The 26155-nt window shown below is 34.9% G+C and overlaps 1 protein-coding gene across 14 annotated transcripts in view; it reads right to left on the bottom strand.

The window, feature by feature from the left end:
* Window positions 1-26155, bottom strand: part of Mycbp2 (MYC binding protein 2) — a 242592-nt gene that overhangs the window by 170090 nt on the left and 46347 nt on the right. For all 14 annotated transcript variants that reach the window (XM_070002776.1, XM_070002777.1, XM_070002783.1 and 11 more), the window contains exons 5-16: window positions 23485-23681; window positions 20667-20909; window positions 20391-20462; window positions 18568-18664; window positions 14023-14096; window positions 13306-13444; window positions 11212-11288; window positions 10116-10320; window positions 8408-8572; window positions 6150-6308; window positions 3841-4045; window positions 169-314 (exon numbers count right to left, since the gene is read on the bottom strand). In XM_070002776.1, coding sequence (XP_069858877.1) covers window positions 169-314; window positions 3841-4045; window positions 6150-6308; window positions 8408-8572; window positions 10116-10320; window positions 11212-11288; window positions 13306-13444; window positions 14023-14096; window positions 18568-18664; window positions 20391-20462; window positions 20667-20909; window positions 23485-23681 — 1779 coding nt within the window. The remainder of the gene's footprint in view (window positions 1-168; window positions 315-3840; window positions 4046-6149; window positions 6309-8407; window positions 8573-10115; window positions 10321-11211; window positions 11289-13305; window positions 13445-14022; window positions 14097-18567; window positions 18665-20390; window positions 20463-20666; window positions 20910-23484; window positions 23682-26155) is intronic.

Below are 26155 nucleotides of genomic sequence, written 5' to 3'. Positions count from 1 at the left end.
AGCTGTCATAAACATCATCTAAAATTATTTTTATTGCTTATTATAAGAATTCTTAGAAATACCTTAACTAAGGTTATACCATCAGTTAACAAAGTTTAACATTTATCTTACAGAAATTCTTTATACTACCAGAATTACCAAGATGAAGACAAAACAAAGTTAAATTACCTAAAAGAAGATCTAAAGGGATCATTTCTTTCACTGCATCAAGAATCCCTCTTTGTCTTGCCTCTTGACCATCCAACTCTCTTGCACAAGCCTTGCAACACCCACACACAGCACAGCCAGATTCCCCAGAACCACAACCACAGATCCTAGTTAAAAACAACAACAACAACAAAAATAGGTTTAACTGAAATCCTTCTAGCCTCTTTTTAAAAAAATCTTCTCTGTAACTTCTGTATTTCCATGATTAATTTTAAAGGATGAATCGATGAATAATTAAAAGCAAGAATTTATTAAATACTTAATGGGCATAATGGGTTTTTATATAGAAAACACAAATGTATTCTGTTATTATCAAGGCAACTATTAACAAAACAAAAATTATTTTTTACAAGCTTTTTCAGAATGCCAGAAAGGTTTAGCACTGAATGACCTGCATGGGCTCGTAGCTAGCAAATGAGCTACACTGCTGTCTACCAGACACATTAAGGAAGATGTTGGCAGTCTTCAGATAGTAAGCCAGCTTGTCAGCTTCCTACAGTGTTTACCCTCACCATTCTTGATGTCATCCCTTTCCATTCTTTCACTGTGTCCAATAACCTGTTGTTTTCCTTCTTTCTTCTCCTTTCCATATAAATTACACACTATATGGCATTTGTTTATAATAAAATGAAGGCTGGAATGTCAGTGAAGGACTACCTTCTAAATCACATATTTTGTAGATATAGAAGTCATGGCTTTAATGTTTGCATTGAACTTGTTCTTTTAAAACGTTCAATAGTTGCTGAGCATTGATGACTCATACCTACTATCCTAACTACTCAGGTGGTAGAGCACTAGCCTTGAACAAAAGGAGCCCAGGGGCAGCACCCAGGCCCCAAGTTCAAGCCCCAGGAATGGAAAAAAAAAAAAAACAACAACCCTTAATAGTCTTGCTCAGCCCATGGTTATCCAGTTTTGTAAAATACAAGATAATTAACCATCTGGAAACTCCTAGCTTTGAAAGCAAGCATTACTGACAATTTGAAGGATCACTTAATACACAGTTCAAAACTACGGTACAATAATACGCCCTACTGTATTGTCAGTGTACTCAATTCCATGAGATCAGAATTACCAAATACCAAAGTAAAAAAAATGCTAAAAAGAATAACTTTTACAACCTATAGACCAATTTTCTTTATGAAAACTGATGCAAAAATATTTTGAAAATACTAGCTATAAATTCATCAGCAGATTAAAAAATGTAATAATTAACAAAGCATGATTCATCATTATAATGCAATATAGAAAAAAAATTAATGCAGGGGCTGGGAAGGTGGCTCAGTGGTACAGCGCTTGCCTTGCATGCTCAAGGCCCTGGGTTCGATTCCTCAGCACCACATAAACAAAAAGAAAAAAGCCAGAAGTGGTGCTGTGGCTCAAGTGGTAGAGCACTAGCCTTGAGCTGAAGAGCTGAGGGACAGTGCCCAGGCCCAGAGTTCAGGCCCCACTATCGCACCCCCCCAAAAAAAAAGAAAAAAATCAATGCAATATATCACATGATAATAAAGGGAAAAGCATGATCATCTCAATTTATAAGAGCATCTGAAAACACTCAGTATCAGTTCATGATTTTAAAACAAACTCAGTCAACTAAGAATAGCGGAAAACTACCTCAATACTATACTGGAAAAGCTTTCCAGAGCCATTAGGGAAAAAAAACAAAAAACAAAAAAAAGGCATCCAAATATGAGAAAAGTAAAATTATCACAATTCTTTTTGAACCATGCTTCCCCTTCCATCGCTTTCTCCTAGTCTTTCCCTCCTGTCCCCATCCATAAAACATCCAGTTCATTTTCCACATAGTGTCTAGTAAGTATTACTGTTATATGTGCTCACCCTTGTTCCACCTTTTATGTGTTCTCCCTTCCCCTCCCAAATACAAACTAAAAAGACAAAAGAAAAAAAAAAACAGCAACAATGGCAACTAAAGAATGTCTCTTCTTTTCTTTTCTTGGAGTTCATTTCATAGAATATTATTTTATATGATCATCTGTACATAGATATTAAGCCTTTGTCCTCCACTGCTAGACATAGCCTCCTTTTGACTATGTATGTTATGACTAGGGTCCTATATAACTTATCATGTCCCAGTGTTATTTATTTTTGTCATTCAATGTGTTTACTTGTAGATTTATCAGCACATTCTAGTTACCACAAATGAGGGAAACCATGTTTCTTTCTTTGGCTGTACTCATTACTAACCCTTCTGTGTATTAACTCTACAATAATAATTATAAAAAAGAAAAGAAAAACACTGAACTTCTCTTAAAAAAATGATAGCAGTTCAAGGCAGATATAATCAAAAGCACAAAGCCTCATCTGAAAAATTAATGGGGGGAGTGGTTCAAGTGATAGAGGGCTTGCTACTGTAAGACCCTGAATTCAATCTCCAGTACCGGGAAAAAAAAAAAAAGTCAATTTAGATGAAGATTGCCATCCTGGAAGTTAAAAAAAAAATCTCTTAAGTAAAAAATTATAGATTCCACACCACTTGAGCCTAGACCTTTAAGGTCAGCCAGAAGCCTGTGCTACATAGGGAGACCATTTCAAAACATCAAGCAAATAAAACCTCATATTTCAAAGAAAAGGCTTATTTTATATTATATAACTATAGCATGTAAAGCATAAATCAAAGTAAGTTCACAGTAGATCCAGACAGTATTTGGGAAAAGCACTTGACAAGAGTTTAAAAAGTAGAATGAGGGTAGCTGTCCTTATTTTGGGCTTTTCTTTACAAAATTTCCTCAACTTCTTCCCCAAATCAACCAGTTATAAGAAACTTGATCTTATAAAGGGCATACCATTCTATTAGCTATAAAAACTACATTCAAAATTACTCCAATATCTTATGAGGAAATACACGTCTTTATTCTACTAAACTCACATACTAGCTTTAAATTGACAATGATATAGAACGTTTAAAAAAGGAAGGGGCTGGGAAAGGTGGCTCAATGGTAGAGCAATTGCCTTGCATGCATGAGGCCCAGGGTTCGATTCCTCAGCACCACATAAGCAAAAAGAAAAAAAGCCGGAAGTGGTGCTGTGGCTCAAGTGGTAGAGCACTAGCCTTGAGCTGAAGAGCTGAGGGACAGCACCCCGGCCCAGAGTTCAGGCCCCATGACCGAACGCCCCCCCCAAAAAAGGAAGGCCTATTAACATACAAGGATAAATAAAAGAGGTGTGACACAACTTTATAAGTGAGAATATCTAAAATCTTTAAATTAGAATCAGTAAGTTTAAGTAATTTACTAGTCAAGTACTTTGTATGGTATTTGACAGTTCTACTAGAAAAGATGCAAGCTCAACAAAAACTAAGAGACTCAGATTTAAACACACCTAAGAAAAGAATACAAATAAAGCTACAGAGATGCATGAGTTAAGTAATGGCTTAAATTGTCAGATGAAAAAAAAAAGATACTGAATTAGAAATTAGTATAACAGGAAACAAAAGTGTAGCTAGAGTGTATCTCGGTGGTACAGCATGCATGCTGCCAAGGATTTGATTTCAGTGTGGCAATTTAAAATAATAACATAATAATAATGATCATCATGATGAATTATAAATGAAGACACAGTAGAATAACTGGAATAACTGGGGCACATTTTCTTCCCTATCAATCCTTGTCTCACCCTCCGGGAACTCTGTCTGGACGTCCACTGCTGACACAGCTGGCTCCATAACCTGTGCAATCTCCACATACAGTGCACACCATACACTGCTCCAGCTTCCATTTATGCATGCCTGGAGGGCACATCATGGATTTCTCATCTTTTTCATCTATTTCTTCTTCCAAGTCTTCATCCATTGCTGTTGCCATATTTTCAACTCCAAATCCTATTTGACAAATCAATGTAAAAAACTTTATGTAGTTTAGTCTCATGTTTGAAAGTCAATAATAATTCTCAATTTAAAAATACATAATATATTGCTAATACAAATAACTATGCCAAGATATGTTAAAATATAACAAAAACAAACTATAACTTAGAGAAAAAAAAATGCTCCCCCCATTTCCTTTCTGCAAATGGAAGCAGGGTGGCTATTCTCAAACACATCCCTTGCTGTTATTCTTCTTAATGTTTCTTGATTCTAGTCCTTTTTTCTATCTTCTCTACCAATACCTTCATTCAATAAACTAAAGAGATCCTCTCAACCATGCTTTAAACAAAGGTCTCTCCAATCTAGTACATCCTCCAACTGACACAAATCATCTTTTTAAAACATATTTTATTGTATACTGTCAAAGAGCCAAAAATACAAAATTCCTGAGCAAGAGACCTACAGTTCCAATATGGCCCTCTACTTTTTCAACCTCATTTCTTCCATGCAAATTGCATTCCACAAAACCTGAATTCCTTCTGCTTTTGAAGATCCTGTATCATTTCAAAAGCTCAGAGACGTTTGTTCATTTTTGTTCCCTCTGACTCACCTTCCTTATTTACAATATGCTTCTTCTCCCTACCTTATCTATCCAAAAGAACTTTTTCAGCCTTCAAAGCACTCAGTACCTTTTTCAGAGAATCATCACCAACTCCTTAAAGCCTGTTTATACCTCAACTGCAACTTTCAGTAACAACAGTAGATAAAATGCACCAAACAATTGCTTATACTTGGCTGTAAAAGCATTACTCATTTCATCAGCAGTACTTTAACCAGTATGCTCAAGTTAAATTACACATTTAATTCAATACCAAGTTTTAAAAAATGACTAATAATAAAAGTAAAGCCCAATGAAACCTGGCGACATAAAGCAAAATTTCTTTAAGACTGAAAAATTTGACACCATAAATTTTAAATCTTATGTAACAAATGAAACTAGGTGAGTCAAAGGGATATGCAACATACACATGCATATATAAAAACATAATTAAACTTAATATAAATCAATTTTTAAAAGTAAGAAAAGTAACCGGGCATTGGTGGTTCACACCTATAATCCTAGCTACTCAGGAGGCTGAGATCTTAGGATCACAGTTCAAAGCCAGCCTAGACAGTAAAGTCTGTGAGACTCTCATCTCCACTTAACCACCAGAAAACCAGAAGAGGCACTGTGGCTCAAGTGGTAGAGTGCTAGTGCTGAGTGAAAGAGCTCAGGGACACCACTCAGGCCCTTAGTATAAGCCCCACAACTGACAAGACAAAAAAAAAAAAAAAAAAAAAGCAAAATATGAAAAGCTTGAAGAGATATTCAATAATCACATTAATAATCAAGAAAATACAAATTAAAAAAACATAATTCCTCTCTGCCTATAACTAGTTGTGCTACTTTTCTGTAATAAACTTTTACTTCAAAAGAAAAAACAAGCAGAGGAAGAAAGTATGAGAGAACTAGCAGTTCTAGTTATGTCCATATAAATTCATATTTTCAAGAAAACAGTATTCATAATAATACTAGTATCTAAAACTAGTCTGGAATGATGGGACAAAAAATGAACAAATACAGCAGTGTCACCAGACACTGTGTTGAAAATGAACTATAGAACTTGTGAGGGAGAGGAGTCAGGAGGCAAAAAAAATTAGTAAAAAGAAATATATTCATTACATGACTTATGTAACTGCAATAACTCTGTACATCACCTTTATGATAAAAATTTTTTAAAGGACTAATCTGGAATATTATAAAACTCTGTGTCAAAAATAGAAAGGGAAAAAAAAACTAGGCAATGGTAGCTCATGCCTGTAATCCAAGCTAATCAGAATGCTAAGATCTAAAGATCAGTTTGAAGCCAATTTGGGCAGGAAAGTCCATGAGACTCCTATCTCCAGCTAACTACCAGAATGCCAGAAGTGGAGTGTGGCTCAAGTGGTAAGCCTTGAGGAAAAAGATCAGGGTAGTGCCCAGCGTTCAAGCCCTAGGACCAGCATAAAAACAAAAACAAAACAAAACAAAAAACCCAGAAAACTCCACAAACCTTAATAACACAAAATAAACACCTACCTTTCCCTCCTTGGCTCATGGCACCTGTGTCTCTTCCACACTGTCCTTTATTATTTACACCAAATGTCCAAACTTCTCCATTCTTCATTAAAACACAAGTGTGAGCTTTGCCCATAGCTACCTGAGTTACAAAATGGCCTTTCAAATCAGTTACCAAACCTATAGGAGAACACAAGTTTGGTAAAACAAAACAAAACAAATCCCTCAAACCTAGTAAAGGAAGTACTTCAGTGCACAGCTTTTCATTTCTGAGGCAAATCACTCATCAAAATGAGAAATGAGAGGCCAAACACTGGCTGTGTATCAGCTGACCAAATTTTTAAATTTTAGTTTCAATGAATTGTAAAGTATTATTCAGACAGAACTGTACAGATTGCATTAAAACAAGCTTACTTCTCCTGAATGCTTTTCCCAATGCCAAAAGTATTAAAAAAAAAAAAAGAGCCTGTTGTTTTCAAATATCTAGCACAGGCATAAAGAATACCATAAAGCTTTTACCTGCTTTGACCTATCTCAGCAAAACAAAGTAACATTCGCAATGTTATACTGAAATATTATTTTTATAGAAATCACTGGGCTCCAAAAAGTTTCAATGCTGTTCAACATCAATGCTTTTTTCTACATCACAGTGCTTTCCTTACTTTCATTACACCTATTGCATCGTATACCATCTTTAAATTGACAAAGCACAATTAACATTAAGTAGTAATACTAATAAAAACCAAATATAGTTGTTTTTAATATTATAAACATTAAAATACTTCTTTTATGTAAATTGCAAATACTATCAATCTAGCATCATACAATGGGAAAATTATCCTGTATTTTTGCCCAGTATCTTTTCTTTAAGGTAGCCTTTCCTGTTCCTTATATTAATTTAGGTCTTTTCACTAAATACACTTCAAAAATTCCTACCTTTAGTAGTAGCATGCTTAAAAAGCATATATGTGTGTATGTGTTCTGTACCTATACATATGTATACATGTGTTACATATATGTGTGGATGTGTTTATATATAAATACATATGTATTGTGTGTACATACAATGCCTCAAAAGTCTGATCATCCAGCTGTCACCATGTTATTAGTCAGCTTACATATTACCTCAGTGGAGTTCAACTAAATAATAGACTACTATAAATGTTCTCTTTCTTTTTTCCACTATGAGACAATCACTTCTATTTCTAATCACAATTTCATTAATTCCTGCTTCCTTTTTTCAACAAAATTCAAAGGCATTACAGATTTATATCATGTAAAATCTTCCCCAAATGGGATGACCAATGAGTTATCACCATGAAGAAAATTTAACAACCAAATATGATGAGTTCTTAAGATTAAAGTATATAAATATAAAACTACTTAGCTAGTTCTATCGCTCATATCTACTTCTTAAAATTTATATTTCATTGGTCATGTAATCATATGACAAGAAATTCTTAAGACTTTACTCTGTGCCATGGTGCCATGGTCCAAGGCACTGAGGATATAATACAGTAGCTAGTAAGAAAGAGATAACCCTTGTATGAACCTAAGAGAAAAAGGAATAAAACAGCAACTACAAATCAGCTTTGTTTTAAAAGTCATTTCCTGCAGGGTACTATCAACCCCCAGGAGCAAGTCACATAAGCACCTGAGTAGAGAAAAAATTTCCCAGAAAAAAAGCTGCTAAGAGGTTAAGTGTGGGCTGGGAATGTGGCTTAGTAGTAAGAGTGCAACATAAACAGAAAAAGCTAGAAGTGGCACTGTGGCTCAAGTGGTAGAGTGACAGCCTTGAGCAAAAGAAGCTCAAGGACAGTGCCAAGGCACCAAGTTCAAAGACAGCAGACAGACAGACAGACAGACAGACAGACAGATATGGATGGATGGATGTTAAGTTTTACTACCAAGCTCTAGGATTAACTGCATAAAATAAAATTCAGATCCTGGTGACAAGATAAAATGGAAAATTTCTTCCCAATTTTAGGTTTCATATTTGGAAGCAAGTGTGAAAAATACAAAGAAATATGCTACAATAATTTTAAATTTTGGACTTATCTTTTTAACACTTAATTTTCTATAATGGAATCTCCACTACATCAAAGCAAAATGACTTTTAAGTTAAAATGATAACACTTACTTGAGAGGGAAAGAAGGAGAAAGTGAAGGCGAGAGTAACAAGTTAGACAAGAAATGTACCCACGACCTTACTTATGTAACTATAACCACTCTATAACTCACCTTGACAATAAAATTAAAATTTTTAAAGAAAAACTTACTTGAACTATCAGAGTAAATGGCATCTTTTCCAAACATGTACAATTCTCCATCTTTAGAAATAACCGAACTACTTCCATTATTGCAGGCTGTATACACCACAATCTTTCCTTCCATTTTAATTATTTTTTTAGGTTTATAGGGTTTTGATTGCCGTCGGCTCTTAGCTTAAAAACAAAGAATAAATAAAATTAAGGCAACTATGTACAAATAATAACAATAGTGGTTGATATACAAAGGCCAAACAAGACAAGCATATCATGTTTGAATTTATGATATACTTCATTCTCAGGAAGGACTAGACTTCCTGACATGGCCATTGTTAAAATCAGTTATCTTACCAGCCTCTTCTGGTCAATTAATATTTAGGCTATTATTGTCAGATATTCCTCCTTTGCAGCACAATAAAGGTTCCAGTGGGAAACATCAGTTTTTCACCAAACTCCTTATCTTTGAATTGTTTTATATTACCAAAACAATTTTAGTATCATGTCTAAAGAAAACCTTTTCTCTTAATCGGTAATTAACATGCACTTTTATACTACCTCAGTCAAACTAAGCTTCTTATTCCCTTAACATATATTTCATTAAGTAGCTACTGCAAGTCATGAGAGACTGTTAGGAAGAGAAATACATGTGTAGAAGGAGGGAAATGAGTGACTCAAAAGCTTCTGTTCTCAAAAACTCTTGGTAAAAGCATTTTCATGCATGTATAAAAAAATAATGAAATGTTGGAATTTGTTTAAAAAAAAGAAAAGGAAGATGAGAGAGAAAGATAACGGGATGAGTCTGAACCAAATATACCATATTTATTAATTAAAATGTCGTGTAAAATCAACATATGCTAATAATATATCTTTTTTAGAAAAAAAATAAGCAAAAAATGGGAAGAATCAACTAGTTGTTCTTCTAATTGGCCCATTTCATTCATCCTTTTCACAGTAAGAATGCTTACACAGTAGGTATGCTGTTGCACTACAGCTTAAAATAGTCTTTTTTTCATATGACATGACTCATATAAATATACACGGTAAGTAATTTGCTTGGTTGCCCAAGCAAGAAAGAACATTGCTCCCCAAATGTTACACAGGAAAACTGGTTGTGCTGAAGTTTATGACAGGTTGAAATATACTATATAGATATTTTAAGTGGTTTTTTCATGGTTACTTTTATTTTTAATAACTTTTATATTATGTGTTGACTTCAAAACCTACTCCCTTTAGAATGCTACTACAATATATTATTATACAAACTGTATGAGAAATTAAGAGGAAAAAAATCATTGAGAAACACTGAACAGAGAGAAAATTAAATTTAGATTTTCATTGTCAAGCCATAATTTCATCAAGTAAACAACACCAAGAATAGAAATCCAAACCAACTCTAAAAAACAAGGTTGCATAAAGTTGACTTCCATTCTGAAATACATATTCCTTGCAAAGCTTTGGAATTGTGAAAATAATCTATTGGACCAATAAAATTTTTAGGTAACAGAGTAAGTATACATTTGCAGATGAATAGCCTTGATTCCATAAAACATAAAAATCCATGTGTTAGAATCCAAAAAGAAATCAGCTATCACATCTCTTTAATACACAAAACATCATATTGACCAAATACATCCCAATGTAAAATTTTCTATTGTTAGTGAAATGTTAGTACAATTAATATATTCCACATAAATTTTACCCAGTGCACTGTTCAACTTACTGGATTCTCCATCTTCTCCTTTACTAGCAGATCCTGTAAAGAATATGCTTCCATCTTCTGCAACTAAAAGGGCATGAGAGCCATCATGTCCAACTGAGAAGTGTACTATCTTGGGAGATTTCGTAATTGGTAGCTCAACCCATTTTCCTGCTGAAGGACCACCTTGCTTGATTCCAAGGCTCTGGTATTTGCCAGTGTAATATATCTTATATATTTGTATATTTTTTAAAAAAGAAGAAGAATTATTACAGTGAATTTTGGAATAGTGTAATAGGTTTCACATTTTTCTACATTTTATTGAAAAAATAATAATATGAAGCCAAACTTTTTTGTATTATTCAAATTTACTTAACTTATTTTATAAAAACAAAAGTCAACTTAAGTCAGTTTTTGCCTATGTATGAGAAATTTCTTAGGTTATAACTTTTCATGCTTGTATTTATTATATTTTGGAGTTTATTTCTCCAACTCACAGTAGAAAATTCACTCTAAATTCACTATTTTATTAGCTTTAAGTAGGTATACAAAGCAGTCACCATTTAACAAAGCAATTTATGAATACATACATCTTGATCAGTGTCACACTTTTCAACATTCTCACCCATCCCTACCAACTGACACATGATTATATATTGCCTAATTATTTCAATTTTCAGAATGCCTTCAATTATTTTACATTCTCTTCACATTAACTAGATAAAAAAATTTCATCTTTATATACTGACCTGCAAAAGCTATTAATTATATTTGCTTCCTACAACTTTGCATTATCTCATACATTTACAGAAACTTGTAATGAATACTTATCAAAATAAACTTAAAATACAAATTCATTCTAACAATTACACAATTCCATAACTCAAATTAAATTCTTATAAGAATATAACATTTTACAATTTTGTGTTTAAAATGTCACTATTGTTTCATAACACTATTTTCAACACGAATAGAATTTTGACCATGTAAAGAAACAAAGTGATTACATAAACTATATAAACATATAAACTATATGTTTATAGCCAGTTGATATCACCAATTATATCAATTATCTCTTAAAGTAGAAAAAGTCCATTTTCAATTTTAAAGAGCAATTTACCTTTCCATTTGCTGTTTTCATTAGTGCAAACTCTCTTCCTGCACCAAGAATGGCTGATTCCTCATCAAATCCTGTACCTACCACACAACAAGGTTAGTACATTTGCATTTCTAATATGATTAGTTCCAAGTAGAACATGCACTCTTTCAAATAATTCAAATCCATTCAATCAATACCATTCAAAAGCAAAGATGAGCTAGCCATGGTGGTACATGTCTATCATCTCAACACTTGAGAGGCTGAGACAGGGAGATTAGACCAAACTGGGCTACAGAGCAAGACCTTGTTTCTAAATAAAACAGAAAACAAAACATAATACACAAACACAAAATACATTTCTGATGTACAGATAATAGATATACCACTCCAAAAAAATTAAAATTATCATGATCATAATATATCCCAAAGTACTAATTTTTAAGATACATCAAAAAAAGGAAGGGAAAGGTTAACAATGATTGACAAGTAATGTACTCACTGCCTTACTCATGTAACTATAACCCCTCTGAACAGTATCTTTACAATAAAAAAAACTTAAAAATTCACTATCAGTAACTTTTTATAAAATTTTTATTAGGTATCTACTAGGTACTAGGCATCATATTTTAAGAACTGTAGCTTGTTTTTATCCTCATATTTTACCCAAATATGCAAATATAAAGCTTATAGAAACTCATCCAGATGTTATTTGAGCTTGAACAATGCCATGCAAATATTCAGATTAAAGAATTTCAGATTCTTTGTGGTATGCTTTTTCCTACAGTAGAACATTTTTTTTTTTTGGAATCCGGTCGTGGGGCCTGAACTCTGGGCCTGGGCGCTGTCCCTCAGCTCTTCAGCTCAAGGCTTGTGCTCTACCACTTGAGCCACAGCGCCACTTCCGGCTTTTTGCTTATGTGGTGCTGAGGAATCGAACTCAGGGCCTCAGGAATGCAAGGCAAGCACTCTACCACTGAGCCACCTTCCCAGCCCATATAGTAGAACATTTTAAGAAGGTTCTTTACAAATTTTAATACAAATATATTCAAATCACAAAACTATGTGTAATCTTAACTTTATAAAACATTTTATAATTTTGTCCAGTCATACAAACTAACTAGTCAATGAACTCTATAAATAATTAAAATATGCAAAATGCACTAATGTGAAGTTATAGAATTTCAGGAGAAAATAAAAAAATAGGTCTTCCAAAAAATTTCTGCAAGTTAAACAGCAGTACTATTAAATTCTAAGAATACAGCAGAACCTGACAGGAGCTAGTGAACCCAATTCCTTCCATAATCCAACTACTGTCACAAGAGTTAAGTTTGTTAAACTCAAGAAATTCTGATTGTCTATACTTCTCTACCCAGGAGAAAGATTACTGATCAATTTGTTAGACTTTATGAATTGGTTTATAGATATTATGAAATATGTCCAAATAAAATTGAAAGTTTTAATGAGAAAAATGCATACATGTTGTAGTAGCATTTATAAGTTTTCAAAAAGAATGGAACCTATATACTGATGATGTCACCAAAGTCCATCCATAATTTTGTTAAATGTTTTTTTTTAGCTCCATTCAAAATAATAATGGGGAAAAATAATAATAATGAAAAAGTAATGTATATTAGTCATTTTCTAAGTATGGCATTCTTACATTTTACTGTTTAAAGGATATAGTTCCTAACTACTTGTACATATTAACTCAAAATTTTATTTTATAGAAATATAAACCCAAAATAGTCACTAAAATTCAGCTTCTGCTAAAGTGCTGAAGACACAATTAAAGTTCTTAAAAGAATTTTAAAAACCTAGCTGGGCACCGGTAGCTCATGTCTTTAATCCTAGCTACTCAGGAGGCTGAGATCTGAGGATCGCAGTTCAAAGCCAGAGCAGGCAGGAACCTCCTTGAGACTCTTATCTCTAATATACCATCCGAAAACCGGAAGTGGCACTGTGGCTCAAGTGGTAGAGCTAGCCTTGAGTTGAAAAACTAAGGGACAGCGCCCAGGCCCAAAGTTCAAGCCCATGACCAACCAAAAAAAAAAAAAAAAAAAAGAATAATAAACTATAAATTAAAGTAAGGGGACAAGGCTTATTTTGCCATCTTACTTATAATATGCAAGTCCTTTTCCAAATCAAATAGTGAGATGCCACAGGCATGTAAACATTTTCTTGCCAGTTTAAGTTGCAATTCTTGTTGTAGCACAGGCTCCGTGCTTGTGGCAAATATTCTCACAACAAAGCCATCCTAAGAAGAAAACATCACAGTATTATAATGCATCAATCATCCCTTTAAGGCTGTATTCTTCCTAGTAAAAAATAAATAATTTAAGAGAAAAAGCTGGACATTGGGGCTGGGAAGTTGGGCCAGTGGTAGAGTGCTTTCCTCACATGCATGAGGCCCTAGGTTCGATTCCTCAGCACCACATAAGCAGAAAAAAGCTGGAAGTGGCGCTGTGGCTCAAGTGGTAGGGCACTAGCCTTGAGCTGAAGAGCTGAGGGACAGCGCCCAGGCCCAGAGTTCAGCCCCCACAACCGACCAAAAAAGAAAAGGCTGGGCACAGGTGGCTCACGCCTAATCCTAGCTAATCAGGAGGCAGAGATCTGAGGATTGCAGTTCAAAGCCAGCCTGGGCAGGAAAGTCCAAGAGACTTTTATCTCCAATAAACCACTAGAAAACCGGATGTGGCACTGTGGCTCAAGCAGTAGAGCGCTCAGACAGCACCCAAGCCCAGAGTTCAAGCCCCACGACCGACCAAAAAGAGAGAGAGAGAGAGAGACAAAGTATTTCATTTATGACAGCTACTCCTGATTCAGAGTACTTACATCTCTTGAAGCAGCTATCTGATTAATATATTCTCCATCAGTGAATAAAATATTTTGACCTTCTGTATGGCAATCTGTGCAAAAAGAAGAAAAAGTAATTGTATTACAAAGTAAATAAACAACTCACACAAATGATTTTACTCCTTTGTTGAAGTCAGAATGAGATTCTCCATACAATAAGGACAGACAAACTCAAAAGGAGATTGCTTGCTTCTTAATAAAACTTAAAAATTAGCAGAAATAAATAATTCAACTAAAAGTACTGGTTACATTATGCTTACATTTATAAATCTATAATCAAAGACCTGAGACCCATCTATTTTCAAAATGAATTAAAATTAGACACAGTCTGAGAGTTAAACATGCACCATGATGACAAACTGTAATGTTTGTTATGTTTCAGTACAACAACATGCAATGTAGGCAAAACTACCATCAGACATACTTCACAGTCATTAGTGTCACAGAGAAATACAGAGAGACCCAAAGCTTCTGTATTTAAAGTCTATGGTGTCCAACTACTGATATCCCTTGCTTTATGAAACAGATGATATTCAAAACCAGTCATTTATTTCCCACTTTAGAAAGTCAATGTCTAGATTCAGCATAAATAGTACTTAAAATACTCTTCAAACTTTTCTCCTCTATTGAACAAACAAATCACTCATTTACTTTGTATTAAAACGGTCATTTAACAGCTAGCATACCACATGTTGTCATTACTATATATACACATATATAGTATATGTATATGAATCTACAGACCTATGCACTATATACATGTTGATCAAAGCTCCATTGTAACAAAGGATACCAGTATTACAGAAGGACACTGGAACAAGTTAGTGACTGCTACTGAATAACACAAAACTACAAGCAAAATCAACATCTATGGATAAATTGTACCCTTCTGGAAAAACAAATATTCAGCGAGCAAGCACAAGAGCACACACACTTTCCAAAATAACTGTAGAGAACTAGGATGAACCTCTCTATTAATCACAGTATCAAAACAAGACAAAACAAAATTTCATTTGTAGCTGCACCTGAATCAACAAAACATAATATTGTGCTTTTTGTAATGCAGTAATGGAGCCCACCCAAATAAGCTACATTACTCTATGTATCTTTGCCCAGGAGCTTCATACTAGCATACTTCCTTATTATAAATATGCAAAACACAGGCAGACCCTTACCAAATAGAGAATTCAGTGATCACAAACTGGAAATAGAAACTGGGAGACAAGGCCCACTGGTAGCCCAAGAGACTTGGTAATCAAAGAGAGGAGAAATCGAAAGAAAGAGTTCCTAGTCCACTGTACAGAATACAAAGAGGCGCAAGAAAGATGCTTCTCAAGCTCTAAGCAGTAAGATTTTAAACTAAAAAGCAAAGAAGAAAAACTGATTATAATTTCAGATCAATGCAGGGGTGAGGATGAAGCGGCGCAAGAAGAGTAGCAAAACACAGATCTGAGGTGATCTGTCCCCAGACATGGAGAGTAAATGACGTAAAATACAATCTGGAAGGCAAAGATACTCTTTTAAAAAGAAAAAGACAATTATGGAGGGAGAAGGTGTGCTTTTTAAGTTCACACATACTAGTTTACAATAATTTTTTTATAAACTTCAAGCTGACCTGAAGCTCAATGAACTACCATTTTATGTCCATTTCTAATATGGTATTCATTACCACCCACAAATCTGACAATTGGCTTCTCTTGCTGGGAATGCTATAGAGCAGTGTTGACCCTATCTAGAAAAACAGAACACAAAACAAAACAAAAACAAAAGCAAAATGCTCTACTGAAGAAATGCAGTCCAGGCCAAAGAAATAAGAAATGGCAATAGGCTTCTTCAGGCATGAAGGCTGGGTCTTCCCACCATAGGATTTCAAGGTTTTCTCTTCATCCTTCCTTTCTCAGGTATGTAGTATTATAAGACAGTATCTTCAGGAACGTAAGAAGCAACATCTGCAAGCTTGGAAGACACAATAGGGAACTATGCTCCCAAAGTTTGGTTCATTCTTCACCAAGAGTCCAACAACACATTTATGAAACAAAAAAAGCCATACTTGCATTATTAAAAGTTGCATTTCATAGGTTAAATGATGAGGAAATTTTTAAACTAAATAAAGACATTAACAAGCAATTTTTATCATGGCTGAATAAATAACATAACTTTAGGTAGATACCTTCCAATTGTCCTCGCATTTACAATCTCTCTAAATGAGTAAGATAGAAATAACTGTTACCTGTTTAAAAGTATGAGATTCATCTATTCAGCATTTTGCTTTTATGGTATTATCCTAAAGTGACTTGCACAAAGACACAGCAATAAAAATGTTCATTACAGTGAGTATTAATTATAAAAATATTGAAGACTCCCATTCTAATATATTAATCAACAGAATATATTTTTTATCAATGAAATGATGTTGCAAGAGACTATTTAAAGAACTGGAAATGTTTCCAGAATGTTAAAGTAGAAAAGATAAGTTTAGAAAGCAATATGTAGCTTATGATCACTGCGAATATGATTTTTACACAATAAATAGTACCTTTAACATATAAGTATATATGTTTGGAGTGTGTAAGTTATTTCAAGTAGTTTTTAATGTTTACTTATTGTTAAAAAAAACATATAACAGGACTTATAATGAAAAGAAGAAATGTAGCTGTATTTGAAAACAAAAAAGGTTTTGTCATAGGTGTCCTGAAGCTGGTTTGTCTTTGTGCAAATACGTGTGCTTTCCTACCTGCCTACCTGCACTGGGGCTTGAACTCAGGTCCTATGTGCTATCCCTTAGTGTTTTTGGCTCAAACCTAGGGCTGTACCATTTGAGCCATAACTACTTCTCTGGCATTTTGCTGGTTAATTTGAAGAGTTTCATAAACTTTCCTGCTTTAGCTGGCTTTGAACCATAATCCTCAGATCTCAGCCTCCTGAGTAGCTAGAATTGCAGGTGACAGCCATTGGCACCTGGTTAACATTTTAAAATGTTTCATTTTGTGCTGGTCCTGGACTTGAACTCAGGGCCTATCCACTTCCCTGTTTTTGTGCTCACAGCTACCTCTTTACCACTTAAGCCACCAGCACCTAGCTAACATTTAAGACTTTAATGTAAACAAGTTTAGAAAAAATCAAAGGTAGGGTTGGGAAGGTGGCTCAGTGGTAGAGCGCTTGCCTTGCATGCCTGAGGCCCTGGGTTCGATTCCTCAGCACCACATAAGCAAAAAGAAAAAAAGCCGGAGGTGGCACTGTGGCTCAAGTGGTAGAGTGCTAGCCTTGAGCTGAAGAGCTGAGGGACAGCACCCAGGCCCAGAGTTCAGGCCCCATGACCAGGCCAAAAAAAGAAAAAAAAGAAAAAATCAAAGGTAGAAGAAAATTTAAAGACCTTAAATAGAGAACATTTTATGCATTTACCTAGTATTTTAAAAAATATGAAAACTCCAGATTGAGAATTAGACAGCAGTGATTCCAATAATGAGTATTTATGTACAATAGCAAAATGAATTGAAGTACAACTGAATAAAAAATTTCTTAAAAAATTACTAAACACCCTAAACCATGTCACTAAAAGTCCTTTAAAAGAGAAAAACCCAAGTTTATTGTTAACACAGAAACAACCAAAAGGATCTTTGTACTTGGCAATGACAGTTATAAGTTATAGTTTGACTAAAAGCAGGAAAATAACATCATACCACCAACTGAACAGCTGAAAAAATGTTGGTGGAGGTCAAGTATAATGAATCATACCTATAACCCCATTTCTTAGGAGGTAGTGACCGGAAGATTGTGGGTTTATGACCAGCCTTGTCACAAAAATTAGTAAGACCCTATCTCAAAGAATAAGCAGACATCTGGGCTGGGAAGGTGGCTCATGGGTAGAGTGCTGGCCTTGCATGCATGAGGCCCTGGATTTGATTCCTCAGCCCCCCATAAGCAGAAAAGGCTGGAGGTGGCACTGTGGGTCAAGTGGTAGAGTGCTAGCCTTGAGCTGAAGGGCTTAGGGACAGCACCCAGGCCCATAGTTTAGGCCCCTCAACTGACCTAAATAAATAAATAAGCAGACATAATGGTTATGCATGCTTGTAATGCCAGCTATGCAGAAGATGGAGGTAGAGGGTTAGGTCTGAGGCTGGGCAAAAAAGTTTATTTGAAAACTCAACAGAATGCAAATACTTCCATCCAGGCTTGAGCATGGCTCAATTAACAGAGCAAGTAACAAGGCCTGAGTTCAATTCTAGAGCTAAATAAATAAATAAATAAATAAATAAATAAATAAATAAATAAATGTTTGGTAGAGTAAAGGTTTAGGCCACACAGATGGACAAGTTTTGAAATAAAGTATTAAACTTTATTGGACTGATTTCTGATATCTATTGTTCTCACATGTATTAACTTTACATAGACAGTAACTTGTGTCAAGATATTTAAAATCCATCTCAACCTATTTTTAGGTAACAACTATTTTTATGTCTAAGCCTAACATGCCCATGTGTTTAAAAGCACTTGTGAAGAAAACTGTAAGTAGTTGAAACATACCTGGTAGTATTACAGTACCATCCTGTTCCAGTGTTTCAGGGCTTATTCTTATGGCTGCCATGCTGTGGTTATTCACCTCTCTATATAATAAGTAACCCTGATAACAAAAGTTATAATGTGTTAAGATACTTTTATTGTCACTTTAGCAGAAACAAGCATCCATATGTCTTGGTATTATAACTGTTTGAGGTCAAGAGAATCAACAATTGCAGCCTAAAAGACATTAAAGTTTAAAAAATATAAGGTTGTAAGGACATTTAACAAGAGGAGAAACTGGGAATCAAATGAACATATTATTCTCAGATACATATATAAGGTGCACTAAACAGGAAAAGGACAGTATAAATATTCTGTTCATAATGACTGTCACTTGTGAAGTAAATAATATAAATGATCCCTATTACTTTAACATACTTTAAGAAAAATAACTGAGCCAGGCACCAGTGGCTCACTCCTGTAGTCTTAGCTACTCAGGAGGCTGAGTTCTGAGGATCACAGTTCAAAGCTAGGCCAGGCAGGAAAGTCTACTCTTATCTCCAATTAACCACCAGGAAACCAGAAGTGGCACTGTGGCTCAAGTGGTAGAGTGCAAGACTTGAGCTGAAGAACTGAGGGACAGCACCCAGGCCCAGAGTTCAAGCCCCACAACTGACAAAAATAAAAAATAAAAATAAAAATAACTGAAATAAGGGAGTGAAGAATTTGATAATCGATAAATGCATACACAACTATAATAGTAAATTTTCCAAGCCATTATTTCCAGTACTTTGTCAGATAAAAATTTAATAAGACATTTTAAACCAAGCTGGATTTTAGCAGATAATTACTGAGTAACTAACTTGGCAGTTAAAATTTATTTTCAAGGTGGCCCCACTAATTGATATAGCAGGATTATTCTTCACAGACAATAATTTTAGTTTTCAAAATACTTTCAAATATCTTTTTTTTTTTTGGGGGGGGGGTCTGGTCATGGGGCCTGAACTCTGGGCCTGGGTGCTGTCCCTCAGCTCTTCAGCTCAAGGCTAGTGCTCAACCACTTGAGCCACAGCACCACTTCCGGCTTTTTTTCTTTTTGCTTATGTGGTGCTAAGGAATCGAACCCAGGGCCTCAGGCATGCAAGGCAAGCACTCTACCACTGAGCCACCTTCCCAGCCCTCAAATATCTTTTATCACTGCATGTTCACAACAGATCTTGTTAGGTCAGCAAGGCAGGAAGTGCACAGACATCTTCATTCCTTTCCTTCCACAAAAGAATTTAAGCTTTTTCTCCAGGGTGGGGATAGTACAGAAATAAATGTTTCTGACCTTATCTTAGGGAGAAGTAATATATTTGATGACTGACCTAATAAGAGGCTGACCCCTCTGGCTATGTTGGTCAGGGGATAAGATCACAGCATTTAGAGAGCAACACAGGCCTACCTTTTTTCTTCCTTTTGTGATTCCCTGAAAGTTCCTGATGAGCAGGACAATGACTATTCCTTAAAAACTACTGGATACAGCAATATAATGAAGGTTTGTGGCAAAAGCCCTTCTTTGGTCTCCAATTACACATACATTCTCAATTCATAAAAGTTATCTTTAGAAAAGAACTCCAAAGAAGATATTCTATCCCCTTTTTAAACTAAATAACAGAGGCTCAAATAAATTAACTGAGCTACTCTGAGGGTCTCATAACTGATAGGAAGCAAGCTAAGACCTAAAACTGAACCCTGAATGAATTATGAACCAAAATTCTTTATACTATACCATTTTTATAGCAATAGAGGCATTTACTTATTCATTTAACAAGAAAAGAAAAATTTTATTAACAATATTCTCCTACCTGAGCATACCCTAACCAAGACTTCTTTTCTTTTCTGTTTCTGATTCGGGATGTGGAATTATATATATGGCCCTGCAAAAATAACAAAAAATTAATCTATCAAGTTGCATAATTACTGATCAATGAAAAAAAGATAAATGACATTTAGTACACATCTTCAATGATAATTTTCAGAGAAAAAGTATTACATCAAGATTAGATAATAAACTAAATATGAAGCTTACAACAGTACATAATTACTCTGCTATGATCAAGAATCATAAGGAATTACATTACCCGAACTGTTCCACTGTATCCAGAGCCTATTTTGTACAATCCATCCTTGCATAACAGATAAAGAAAAAATCCATCATTCTGAAGTAGACACTGGTCATCCTCATCAACAGATATTTCCTTTAATGGCCACTTGTGCATTAAAGCTGCTTTTTTGATGCCATTACTAAACCAGTCCTGAATTTGAATTTTTCCCACCAAAACTGCCTGTACACTTCTCTGTAGTGAATTCAGTATTGTTGGCACCTACACAAAAAAAAAGATGAAAAAAGATGAAAACATTTTCAATGTTCTAAACACAAAATTACAAAATGAAAGAAAAGAAATGGCTCAGAATGATGTTTTGCATGCTAAGAAAATGTCCAAACTGGAGTATACTTCCTTAACCTGAGGATTCCATATCATTCACCAATTTCATAAAATTGTGACCATTATTTCAAATTTTCTGTCTTCACAAAGCTATCATCATTTACTTAGAGAAGTCAGATATGAGACTTTTCATTCTCTATTTATGGCTTTTTTGTATTTTCATATTTTTATTTGTAATAATTATAAAGCAGATGCACAGAAAGTTTACAGTTACATAAGTCAAATACAGAGTGCTTTTTTGGAGGCTTTTTCATTAATATTTTCTCTTAGGTCTTTTTGTACTTCACTCTAAACCATTTCTTCTTCTTTATTCTTTCAGTTCACTATTTCTATCTTTAACCATATTATCTTTCAACTAGTCAACTCATCCTTTCATTTTCTAATTATAATTACTTGGTTTTATTCCCAGGAATTCAATTTTATTATTCCTAATATACCATTCCCAGGAATTCAATTTTATTATTCCTAATATACCTATTCTTTATATTCTCCTTTCTTAATGGTAACTTAGATATTTTCTCTTATTACTTTAGCCATTTTAATATATAAATAATTTCAGTATTGAAACTGCTGTATTTGTCCCTAGTAACCTTCAATGAAGCACCTTTTGCCCATATGAATTTTTGTTAATCTGTTTATGAAATTAAATACAATAGTGTATTCTCAGCAGGGCATCTTTGACATATGGACTTCATTCCTCAAAAAGATTTTAGTCTCTTTTTACCAAGGCACTTTGCAGTCTTGCCATCCGACCTTACTTTAAATTTGATTCTTTGGAATAGATAGGTAACACATATTTGAGGGCCCAAATCATTTCTGATGTTCTAAGTTATACATTCTTGGGAAGACTTTTCTCCCTCAGCCCAAGAGAGGTTTGTGAAGTGAACTTGGCAGATCGAAAGAAGACATAAAGAATATTGTATGCCATCGAAAGATAAAGGGGTCCTGCCAGATGTGTTGGCCCGTGACTGTGATCCCGGCACTCAGGAGACTGAGGTAAGATAGCAAGTTCCAGGCCAGCCTGGACTACAAAACAGAATTCTATCAGGGAGCGAGGGAAGAGAGAGAGAGGCAAAGAGAGAGAGAGAGAGAAAGAGAGAGAGAGAGAGAGAGAGAGAGAGAGAGAGAGAGAGAATGTAGGAATGACTGGTCAAGATAGTATTGTAGTCAACAGATAAGTAGTCAGTCTCTTCTCTGTTGCAGGCCAGCTCTCTATATAGTATAGATCCTTCAAATATTCCAATCTTGCACTCATCTCCTTGCCTCAGCCACAGATATACAAAATATCTGATCCAAGTTTGGTGTGTGATATCTGAATGTGTTATTTTATTAAAATTTTAGAAGTATTATATATCTTTGTCATATTCAAACATTTGCAGAATCCTCAAAGTATGTCTACAGAACATAGCATGAAAAATCAGTGCATTAGAGAAATTTTAAGGGGTTTTTTGGTAGGTTGTAGGGCTTGAACTTGGGGCACAGGGGCTGTACGTGAACTCTTTTGCTCAAGGCTAGTGTTCTATCACTTTGAGTCACAGCACCACTTCCAGCTTTCTGGTGGTTAACTGGAGATAAGAGTATCACAGACTCTCCTGCCTTGGCTGGCTTCAAAACACAATCCTCAGATCTCGGCCTCCTGAGTAGCTAGGATCATAAGAGGAACCACTAGTGCCAGCTTGAAGATAATTAAGGACCATAAAAACACGAAAGAATTCTAAGCAGAGCAAAAAAAGAAAGAAAAGAAAAGAAAAGAAAACTAAAGGGACTACATTTCACAAGAGCTCAAGACTGCTAAAAGTCACCAATAAGCTCCTTTTACTATTTCTGCCCTGCTAATAACAAGACTGAGGGACTTCTATCTAACATGGAGGAGGCCAGAGAAGCAGAGAAGTTGGGCCTTAACTTCTTTTTCAATTTCAAGAATCATCCAAGACTTCTTCTATAGAGAGGACTCTTTCCCACCACTAACAATGGTGAATTTATTTCACAATTAGATACTAAAATCTTAAAGTGTCAGATGCATATTTTCACTAAGAATAAAATCAACTTATAAAAAATCATAGTACATTGATACTGATGGCACATTGTTTTCTTTTGATAGAAAAAAGATAATTAAAACTGACAGAATTTCATATTTGAAAATATGGATAATATGGAAGACAAAGTAAGGACAGCATAATATAATGAAAAGTTAACAAAGAAAAGGCTGAAGATTTTGACAGTTTTTGCCAAAATTCATTTTATTATATTTAACACTGCAGAATCAATATTACAGAATTAAACATACATGGTTCCATAACACAAATATTGTAGGTTACTTGTATATCAACATTGGAATGATCAAGGTACTATATAATGAGTAAGAAAACGCAGTGAACTACTACAGACAGAAAATGAGATACTGTAAAATTACAACTTGGCATCTTGCAAATTTCTAAATAGTTATAAATACCTGAATCGTTTGGCAAGCATGGCTACCATTGTTGGTGAGGATAGCAGAGATGGCCTGAAGTGTCCTTCCTGTTTCTCCCCAAGAGGCCACCAAACTAAAGAGGCAAGCACAGGAAAGCGCTGTCAGGGACTGTCCTGTGCTGTCATTCATCCCCGTACTTCGAACAGTGATTTCCAAAAGAAGCTGGAAAAGAGACTCTGTGGATAAAATAAGGATACCATTATAGTCATTTGACATTCAGAACATTATATATATTTATGCCTTTTTTTTACTATAATTTATGCCTTTTTTTACTATAAACAAAATAAGGCACCTAGAATAATTACATTAGGTTTTTTGGATATCTTCTTGTAAGTTAAAATATTTATTTAACAGGGGCTTTAGAGACTATTTAATGTAACCCCTTCTTTTTTTTTTTTTTGCCAGTCCTGGGCTTGAACTCAGAGCCAGTGAACTGTTCCTGAGCTCCTTTTGCTCAAGACTAGCTCTCGGGGCTGGGAAGGTGGCTCAGTGGTAGAGTGCTTGCCCTGCATACATGAGGTCCTGGGTTTGATTCCTCAACACCACATAAGCAGAAAAAGCTGGAAGTGGCATTGTGGCTCAAGTGGTAGATCACTAGCCTTGAGCTGAAGAGCTGAGGGACAGTGCCCAGGCCCAGAGTTCAGGCCCATGACCAACAATAAAAAAAATTTAAAAAAAAAAAAGACTAGCTCTCTACTACTTGAACAATAGCACCACTTCTGGCTATTTCTATTTATGTGGTATTGAGGAATGGAACCCAGGACTTCACGTATGCAAGGCAAGCACTCTACCGCTAAGCCACATTCCCTGCCCCTAACCCCCCTTTTTGTAAGTGAATAAATGAAATCTGTATAAAATTAAATAAAATAATCTTGCCTAGAGGCATTCACATATTCAAGGAACCCAAATCATTTCAAGTTACATACCACTCATTGTGCTTTTAATCTGTAAAAAGTCTATTTCTTAAAATGCCATCTTAAAAATTATATTTTATTTGCAAAACAAAAGAATACAAAATATAAATAAAACTTTTCATATATAACAACAGCTCACAACAATAAATAGGATATATAATCCATTTACATTCTATGACCACCTCCAAGGTCAAAGCACAAATATTTTGCTCCTTCATTGGGTAATGAAATTCAAACACAGGAAGCTTAAAGGATTTTCCTTAAATCATAAAGCCAGTTATTGGCAAAGACAGAAAATAATACATGATTGTTCTATGACCAGCAGAGGTCTCCACACAAAACTCCCTGACTAACTCCATCCAAGACTGAATCAATAGTCATGAGGTATTTCTTCAGTAGAAAGGGAAGAGATTTGAAAATCCTTACAGAGTGAAATAAAGTATATGGGGGAGGAAGGAAGGTTAGAATAAGGAAGAAATTCTTAGAATGATGAAGAGAAGGAATAAAAAAGAAGAAAATGCCTCGGACCGGAGTAGGCGTGGCAAGAAAACAAGGGGAAGAGAATGCATTTCGATACTCTGAAAAGGCCGTTTTTTGAAAGGCCGTTTTTTATTTAATAACAAAAAAAGCTATCTCTTATAAATTCCTTACCTTCCATATCTAATTGCAATTTAAATCCTGTATATTTTTTCCTAATTCCTCCACTTTTCTTTATTCCATTGCCATTTTCCCAGCTCATACCATGTATCACAGTCAATTAACTGAACCTCTAGAAAGGTTTGCAAATTATCTACCACTTACTTTTGCCCATTTTATGGGCAAACCAAAAATTTAGTTGTGTACTTAAATTTCATTTATTCCTTAGTTAATGATTTCCTTTCCATTGTTTCTACTTTCCCTCTTCATCCCTGCTTTCACTTGTGTTTCTTTCATCTAAACTTCCTTCTGCCTTTCCTTCACCTATTCTTTTTTTTACTTCCTGCATGCTTTCTGTATTTGTTGCAGTAATTATCTTTCGGCTATTTCATCTTTTTATTATTAATCAAATGTATAAAAAACTTTTGTGCATATGAGGAACTACTCTAGGGTGAGGTAGAACACTGGCAAAGAAAGTGCCTCCACCCTAAAAATTAAATTCAACTGGAAAAATATCATCAATGACTTAAGCAAATATTTCAGAAAATAAGCACTATGACAGAAAGGACATTTTTTAAATGTATAATTACACAGAAGATGCTTTCCATTCCTCCTAGCACTGTAACCATTCTTCTTAACATGGCCTGTAAAACTGTACTTGCCTTTTTATCCTCTTCCTAAGTCCCTTTCTGATTTCCAAGTCTTACTACATGGCTGTACTCTCTGCCTGAGACTCACAACCTGGCTCATTCTCTTCCTATTCGTTCTTAAAATCTCAAAAATATTACCTCATTAGGAAAGCCTGTTAGAACTGTCAGAACTGACTGTCAGAACTCTTCTCCCCTTCATATAATTTATCCATATATACTTGCCCAATCACCTACTTGAGAACTTACATTATAGCCTTAAATTTAACAGAAACAGAAATACAAAGAAATGATTGGATAACTTAAAAATAAAGATCCATGGGGCTGGGAAGGTTGCTCAGTGGTAGAGTGCTTCCCTTACATGCATGAGGCCCTGGGTTCGATTCCCCAGCACCACATAAGCAAAAAGGAAAAAACTGGAAGTGGCGCTGTGTCTCAAGTGGTAGAGCGCTA

This window comes from Dipodomys merriami, unplaced genomic scaffold (genome assembly GCF_024711535.1).
Source record: "Dipodomys merriami isolate MVZ:Mamm:240054 unplaced genomic scaffold, mDipMer1.0.p SCAF_6, whole genome shotgun sequence".
Taxonomy (NCBI): domain Eukaryota; kingdom Metazoa; phylum Chordata; class Mammalia; order Rodentia; family Heteromyidae; genus Dipodomys; species Dipodomys merriami.
This window is presented reverse-complemented; position numbering and strand designations above follow the sequence as displayed.